Source organism: Capra hircus (genome assembly GCF_001704415.2).
Source record: "Capra hircus breed San Clemente chromosome X unlocalized genomic scaffold, ASM170441v1, whole genome shotgun sequence".
Lineage (NCBI taxonomy): Eukaryota > Metazoa > Chordata > Mammalia > Artiodactyla > Bovidae > Capra > Capra hircus.
The window spans coordinates 29,923,607-29,932,309 of record NW_017189516.1 but is presented as its reverse complement, the minus strand read 5'-3'; the positions used below and the strand labels follow the sequence as shown (position 1 = coordinate 29,932,309).

The following is an 8,703-nucleotide window of genomic DNA, read 5'->3' as shown; positions in this document are numbered from 1 at the left end:
ATGGGCTACAGGACTGCCACAGTTCTCTAGTTAGGTTTGGGTGTATATAACATGATAGTCAAACAAACATGTATGTTTTCCACCTTACATTCAGCACCTAGGTCAGCTAAATTGGTAAAGGTCTTAGCCCACCATTGTCCACTTACCTATGTGAGATAAGCCTCTCAATTTTGGTTGTTGAGTATCACTGGTTAGGGGAATAGGTGAATCTTGATAAGTGAGGTTTATATGTGAGCTGGGCTAGGGGAAAAGTTAATATGTTGTGTGTACTAAAATTAGGTTGGTGGAAGCAACCTCAGAATGTGTTTAAATTTGCCATCTTATTTATTTCTGTGGCTAAACCTATATGAAGGTTGGGTTTTGTGGATGACTGTATATTCCTCCCTTTTTATATTGGTATACTTTGGTGTTTTGGTTTCTTGGCAATTACAATGGCAAACAACATTATGTTTCCACAGTTGTGACATAAGCTTCACAGGTGCACTCAGAAGTTGTTTTTTTTTTTAATTATTATTTTATTAAATGAGACACCAAATTAGATCCTAAATTATGGGACATTACAACATGGGATCCTCATAGGTGGGCATATTATTTCAAAAAATAGACACCAATTGTATTGTACACTTTAGCCTATTTCTGTCTCTGTTTATTACAACATTGCTGTGTTTCAGTGCAGGGCCAGCTGCTCCATTGCTGTGTGTTCTAGGGGAAATCTCTCTAGGACAGGCATTTCTATAGCTTTAATAACCTCATAGTGGACCCTTGGGAGTAGTGGTGTAACCAAACCAACAAATTTCTTCCCATGCTAAATTTGCTACTAGGTTTCTTTCTCATAATTATTTCTATCTCCTCAAAGGTGGTTGTGTATTTTTTAAGGACCCCCAGAAGAGTACCTTTGGATCTTAATTTCCCTCGAGTATTTTCCAAATCCTTTTAACAGTGACCTTTGTAGGCCCAGCAGATTTTGTGACAGCCATAAAACACATAGATGTCAATTTGATTGGGGATTCCCATGTAGAGAGAGGTTAGATTTTTATATGGGATCAAGTATGATTTTCATAAGAATTATCTTTTCAGTGATACCCAAGGAGCTATCACTAATACTATGGGCAGGGCAGCATTGCATCTGTGTTATATAAAATTTGCGGTTGGTCCTGTGAGGTTAGATTAGGGAAGAATTCCCAAGCTGATTATGCATGCATGTATGTTCAGTTGCTTCAGTTGTATCCAATTCTGAAACTCTATGGACTATAGCCAACCAAGCTCCTCTATCCTTTAGAATCTCCAGGCAAGAATACTGGAATGAGTTGTTTATGCCCTCCTCCAGGGGATGTTCCTGACCCAGGAATCAAAACCTGCATCTCCTGTGTCTCCTGCATTGCAGGTGGATTCTTTACTGCTGAGCCACCAGGGGAAAACCCCAAGCTGATAATACTCCCCAGTTTTTTTAGATATGCCTTGACTTAGGCAATGTTATATAATATACATTGCCTTCCATATAATATATTAATTAGTGGTCAAAGGAAGAAGTTTGTGGTAAGGTTCCGTTTGGTCATATGGTTAGTAACAGTTTCTCTCTACTTCAATAAATGAGACTCATAATGGAGAGGGAGAGAGAATATTATAATTAATGTTATAGGAAAAATGGGCCTGTAGCCCTATAATAATGTAATGTAAGAATGTACATTATTAGCAGGTTTCTACATTCATCATCCTGCCATGGAATAATAAAAACTATAATTTTTTCTCTGTAATCCCACAGAGTTTGTTGGTATTGACTCTGCATTACAGCATTTTTTATTTGATTACCAATCTCCGAGCATACTGATTGTAATTATTAGGTACTAATCTTTTTCTAGGAATTCCATAAATAAAACCCAATAGGTCGTGACCTGCTGCTCTGTTCGATGGCCTTAATAATAGTAGGTGGTATTCATCTGATTTGAAGTAAAACTTAGCACATGGGCTTATACAAGTCATTTATGAGTCACAAGTGATATTTTAAAGTTGGCTTAGTCAGAATGTATGTTATCAATAGTAGTAGACTAGACTTGAGGAGGAAGGTTAGCCTCAGTATTGATGTTGTGATTGTGTTAGTGGGATTGACTGACCCAGACAGTAAAATAGCATGGTGTCTGTTGTCTCAATCTGACCCATGTTGTGTGTTTCCAACGGTGTGTATGTGGCATGCTGTTTCCCAAACATACTTTTGTCAACCATTGGAATGTATGGTCCAGGGTTAAGTGATCAATGTGTAGTTGACACTGGTGACAGTAGGAGTGGCATGGCAACAGACTAGGGATTAAAGTTAGATGTCACCTGCAACCAGCACTAAGGAATATGATTGCACACTGGGTATAACACACCAAATGGTATTAATCAGTCCAGGGGTAGATTAGTTCTAACCTCTTAGATGTTGGAAGTAAGTTCTGGTTTGTTCCACAGTGCTTTTAGTGGGCAGCATAATGAAGTCACATCTCCAGACAATGGTAGGTGGTTTGCTTAGCTTACATTGAGTCATGAGTGAACACAAGCTGAGGATGGTCCCAGAATCAATGGTTCAAGTTAGGTCCTTGTTACGACTGATGGGGAAGTAACTAGGCTCTAGATTTTTTCTATGAGGGAGAAGAGAAAGGGTGAAAGTACAGGGAAGATATTACTTTGCTGTAGATAGCAATATCAGGGCTTCAAAGTCCAAGAAAAGTGCCAATTTGTGTTGTATCTGGTGTGCAGTATATATATCAGCAGGGTTGCAGCATTCTGTTGGTGTTCCCTTCATTTGTTGAAGATGTCAACATGGTGTTAGTTATGCCATAAGGGTGTGGGGGTGGGTTAATGTAAGCAAGACTATGTGCAATAGTTTTGGCCTCTTGGAGGATCATTGTCCTTAAAGATCTCTCAAGAGCCCTTGTTTAAAAATGTGCAGATACTCACTGCTTGCAGTGTCTACTCCGGGCACTCTATCCTGCTCAAGTTAAGAAGCCCTCCTGGTCTATTTTCCCTTTCAGGTTGGGAACAGCATCAGTGAGCAATGTTGCGGCCAAGAAAGGATGCTGCTTGGTTGGTCCACTGTGTGACAGCCAGGACCTAGGATTCGAGGATTTATGGAGTGTTCAGTGTGGCGACGTTTATGAGCAACACATTGTGCCAGGGAAGACACAATTGTTTTGGATGAAAATACTCATTCTACACATAGCAATGCCTCAAAGATACCTGGCAGTTGGGGTCACAACAAATGAGAGTAAGTGGGCGCTCACAGCTACTTCCCAAATGGCTTCTTACACTTACTTTCCTGTGCCTCCTCCCTCTACTCCAGCATGCTCCTTCTCACTTTTACCCTGGGTTGTGGTGAAGTCTGAAGACAAAAGACTTCCCCAAGGCTGGGTGGAGCCCCAGGTGTCCTGGTGATGATGCAGCCTGTCTGCCATTTTCATGTAACAGTCTGGGCTTTAGACTTGGCCCATGCTGGGTCATTTGCAGGGCAGTCACTGACCAACCAGGTTTCCCTAGCAACTTGCTTCTGGTAACTGATCCCAAGTTTCTTCCTCCGTAAACTTGTCCTAGTGGCACCTACCTTGCCAGACTGTTGCAAAAGTTAGAGACAATCTATGAAAACAGCAATCAAAGTTCCTGGCACAATTTAGGCACTCAGGAAATGGCAGCTGCCCCTCTCGCCATGCATGGAGGACTTCTGGGCTCTTTACCTGTGAGTTCCCTAAACGGCTAGATTTTCCTAGGACCCAGAAATTCAATCCACTTCAGAGGCATCTTGGCAGCTGAAAGTGCAGTTTCTCCACTCACTTTGTGGAGACTCCATTGGGGAGGGTAGGCTTTAGGTTGCTGATTTATGAACACAAAGCGAGAGGCTCCCAGACTGTGTCCTATCTGGATACTGCTCAAAGCTGAAAGAATTCACATAACTGAAAAAATGAGTAGTCTCTTTTGCTCATCACCTTCCAGAGGCCCCTTTCCCTGCCTCTCCCTCAGCACTGTCATTCATTTCACAGCCAACAGAAATCCTGCCCTTGTTCAGTGTTCACCTGAGCAAATGCAGATTAACTCTGGCAGTACCAATGTAGTGTGTTGGGGATGGGGAGGGGTGGGAGACTCACTAAACTTCCAGGCCAAGGCAGGGACTGAGCCTGGGCCATTTGTTGCTCCCTTACTGGGCTGGGGAAGGTCACCCATTCCTTGGCGGCAGCCCCAGGGAGCCTCCTACCCAAGACCTTTCAGGATTCCAGCCAATCATATCTCTTATAGTACAGCTTGTGGTGTACTCCCACTCTTTTCTCCTTTTTTCCTGGGCACTGCTGATTCCCTGGCTGAATTCAGCTTCTTCGCCCATACTTACAAATAGCCATTTTAGACAACTGGATGATTATTCCCACCAGGGCCAAAGAAAACGTGGACTCAGACAGGTTTTGGAAGGACACTATTTCTTTCCCTGAGCAAGCTGGCACTTCCTGCAAAACAGGGATGGTGCTGGTGTCACTGACCTGACAGAAATAATGTGTGGCAAGCCCCAAGTACAAAGGAGATGCTCAACAAATCTTTGCTCTGCACATTTTCCCACTTACTAGTTGACTAACCTGGAGCTGACTGACGTCTATGGGTCCCTTCCTGTAAAAGGGGGAAGGTTTAAGTCAGCCTTGCTGCCCAAAGCATTGGAGGCTACAGTTGGGGTTACTGAGGACTGTCCCACTGAGTTCACACGTTTCTTTTGAAGACAGTGACTTTGTGAGCACATTGGCAGGCAGAGAAGGACAGCAGGGTGGCCTATAGGGAAACACTCTGGATTTGTTGGGAGTGGACAGGGGGTCTTGTCTCGCATCTGTCACTTGTTACCTCTGTGGTTCTAGACCGGAAAGTCATTCAGCAATCTGAACCTCAGATTTACACCTTGTCTACCTCTGGAGCCACTATGGACAAATATGGCCCCTCCAGGCCCCAAAACATGCCTTTTGATCTTCTGAAGCCCAAGTGCCTGTTACACTGCCTGAATCATAGAGGTTCCCACTATTTTCTCGTTTGCTGAATGAATTTTGGAGCTGCTGAGGGGTCATGCTTCCTACTTTTGTCTTTGCCAGCAGGCTGATGTCTGTGGGTCCCTAGGCCTTTGCCAGAAAGTCATTCCCTAGCTTACCCTGGCCCCAGTGACTTTACCTTGCACACAGGTGGAAGCAGGGTAAGTCTGCCTGAGGCAAAGAAAGAAGTGCCTTGGCCACTCTTGTGTGTGTGACAGCTGCTCCCTCTGAGACCCAGGAGGCTAGGTGAGTGCTCCCTATTAGGGGACTTAGTTCTTACTGTGTTTAGCTCTCTGGGTAGTGTGGTTGCCCTTGGGGGTGGCCAGACCTTCTTATGCATGTAGCTGATTTGAATATGAGGGATGACTCCCACCTCTCCAGATGTACTGCAGGGCAAGGCAGAGGATTCAGAAGCCCCTAGTGATAGAATGGATGGGAAGAGCATTGAACTCCTTATCAGAGTGAGGAAAGAAAGTGTGAAAGCTCCGGAAGTGGAAAGAAATCTGATACCACAAGACTTCCTACACCATGGGCCACCAAGCCAGGTAGCCCTCTGGACTTAATACACTGGCTGAAGGAGAGAATCAAAGTGCTAACTCTGCCCTACTGCTCCCCTCCCCTGCCAACACACACACACACACACACACACACACACACACACACACACACACACATTTAAAACAACTTGTGTACCTTAACAACATAGCTCCTCAGAGAGGTACCAGTTCACCTTTCAGAGAGCCCACAGATTGACTCCTTTCTTTGGTTTGTAGAAGCTCTGCTTTTAAGAAGCCTTTTCTTGTCATTATTCCAGGATTATTATTAACCATTTTTGGCCTCATTAAAATTAGTCATAACTCCCACCCTTTGGGAATCTAGCCCCTCCTCCTCTCTTCCCCATCTCATTCATTCCTTTTCCTCCACTTTTCCCATGACATGACCCTAATATGAATCTTTGCTCAGTTGCTCAGTCGTATCTGAGTCTTTGCAACCCCATGGACTGTAGCCTGCCAGGCTCCTCTGTCCATGGGATTCTCTAGGCAAGAATACTGGAGTGGGTAGCCATTCCCTTCTCCAGGGGATCTTCTCCACCCATGGACCGAACCCAGGTCTCCTGCATTGCCAGCAGATTCTTTGTGGTCTGAGCCACTGGGGAAGAATTTGTTTCGTCCCCAACGTTCACGCTGCCTTTAGTGCCTCAATATTTACTCCTTTCCTCATCTCCAATATTACTTTCAGACCTCAGGTTTTCACTAACCAAGAAGTTTCTGACAGTCCCATCTTTTCAATTTCTGTAGTACCATTCATTGTTCTTTTGCCTGCCACCACCCCTTTCCCCTCCGCCCTCCTCTCAAACTGATTAAAATGTATTTTCTATTTCCACAGCACCCTGTGATGTGTCCTTCCCTTTGCCATTGCCCCTTCCCCCAAGGTGGATTAAGTTTCAAAAAAATACCTAATACACAATCTTTTCATAGTATGCTATAATGCCCCTTTCAGGCTCCCTCAAGCTTATTTAAGCATCTCTTGGATTTTCATAGCACCCTATGATGCCCTCTTTCCTGTTCTACCCTCCAATAGAGGTCACATAAACTTTTCTACATTTTCATGGTACCCTATGCTCACTCCTTATTACAGCGTTTACCACACTGCCAGTTTACAAATTCTCTCTCACATAATCTAGAACATTCTTTAGAACTGAGAGATGTGCCTCATGAGTATTCCCAGAACCTACATTGGTGCCTCACCCATAACTCATGGCCAATAATTGGACAAAGGGTCCTCATCACTAAGCTTTTATTTTTTTTTCTATTTTCTGCAGTAATTATACAAATTCAAGATGGTTGTCTATATTCTTTACACAACAGGAGACACAGGTTTCAGAAAGGTAGGACATAAAATAATTCTTTCATTCTTCTCTCACAATTTACCGGTTATATCATTACTTTTAAGAGCAGCCTATTTTAATGATAGAAAATATGTGCCCGATCATAGAATATAATGGATAGACTTCATTTTAAAACGTTAGCAAAACTGTTATACTAAATCTCAATGACAGAAAATAAAGGAAAATATCTTTTCTTCAATCATATTTTAAAACATACTGTGATCTTAATCAACACTGTATTAAACGGAATAAAATTTACAATGTCTAAAGAAAACGTTCTACTTCTCAAACAATTTGTTGATCACAAGTACGAAATACAGTGCCCCCTCCCCATTATATTCAACTCATGACCCAAATGATCAACCTCTTGGGGAGTACCTTTGAAGCTCTTTTAAACCTCCCTCATGTGTGTGCTGCATATTTCCCTAAGGAGCAGAATAACCTCTCGCACCTGAATTGAGGATAGCCTCAACTTCTGCATCATCATCAGAATCCCAATCGTAATTACATGGCCAGTCCTTGGAGCACCGGTTACGCACCCTTGCCACAAAGTGCATGACTTTCAGCTTGCTTGATTCCACGTGTGCTCTAGGTCCCCAGAAGAACTCGTACTCCACGGGGCTGCTACGGGGCACCGGCTTATAAATCAGGTACCCTCTGCGCACAAACTCTTCTGTAACGACCTTCTTTGGATCTCCAAAGATGCTGTGCTGCTGGCCAGGCTGCATCCCCAACTTTCCTAGCACTTTCCAGACCAGGGCCTCCTTGGCGCTGTTGCCCATGATGAAGATGAGGGCTAATATAGACATCAGGAGACTTTTCTTGGTGCCTTGAAAGTTGCTCCGGGCTACCGAGGGCTTCTGCGCTTGAGCAATGCTCAAGGATTCCTCAGGAGTAGTGGAGGTCTCCTCTGGAGTGTTTGGGTCTTCCTCTGGGCAGCTCAGGTCGTCCTCCGGGGTGCTCGAGCCCACAGAGGCGGCCATCGGGGTCTCAGAGGTTTCTGAGGCCTGAATCTTACGACTGTTGCGGTTCTCCTCTGCGGCCCTTGCATTACGGCGACGCCGGCTCTTTCGTCCCCGTGGCATGTCTTCTACTAAGGGCACGGAGTCTATAGCAATCCTAGAGTAAGACGCCTGCAGAAAGCAGCTATCTTTACCTTAAAGGGGGGCCGCCGCTGAAGCCACCAACATAAGTAGTCTTTGTAACAACAAGCGAGACGTTCTCAGCAAACAAGCTAACACCCACGTAAGCCAACTTGCCGGAGCAACAGCCCCCAGCACTAGCCCCAGCAGCAAAGCCCGAGAACGCAAAGCTGAATTGACTCCGCCGAACCTGCCACGCAATCGCCAAACTCGAAAAGGAAGTGGGCGGTTCGTTCAGGCAGACTTCCGCTGTCAGATAGAAGAACGGACAAGCCAAGGCAGGGGTGGGACTAAGGCAGAAAAGATGATTTGGGATTGGCGAGGGCTGGGGTATGCAACGAGAAATAAATAGATTAGTGTTCCTTCATTTTTCAGTCTTGTACGAGATTGGTTGGCAGGTCTTGGGAAAGAGTGTGTATCTACTCCATTTTCAGGCTGAAGGTGTATATGAGACAGTGTGGGAGGCGCATGAGTGTTTTCTTGGAAGGAATCAGCTACTCCCAGCTCTCCTTTCCTGTCTTGGAGGGTGTCTCTAATTCCAGGTGCAGAGCCTTTAAAGTGTTATATATTCACGAGGTTATTAAGCAGGGCACTGACAGAATCAGACTTGCATTTGTACAGCCACAAAGGAGCAGACGATTGTCTGGCA

At 44.5% G+C, this 8,703-nt stretch overlaps 1 protein-coding gene across 1 annotated transcript; it reads right to left on the bottom strand.

The window, feature by feature from the left end:
- Window positions 1-6,782: 6,782 nt before the first annotated feature.
- Window positions 6,783-8,269, bottom strand: MAGEH1 (MAGE family member H1). Its single transcript, XM_005701769.3, has one exon. The coding sequence runs from the start codon at window positions 7,995-7,997 to the stop codon at window positions 7,338-7,340; it is 660 nt and encodes a 219-aa protein (XP_005701826.1). The 5' UTR covers window positions 7,998-8,269; the 3' UTR covers window positions 6,783-7,337.
- Between the last annotated feature and the right edge of the window lie 434 nt (window positions 8,270-8,703).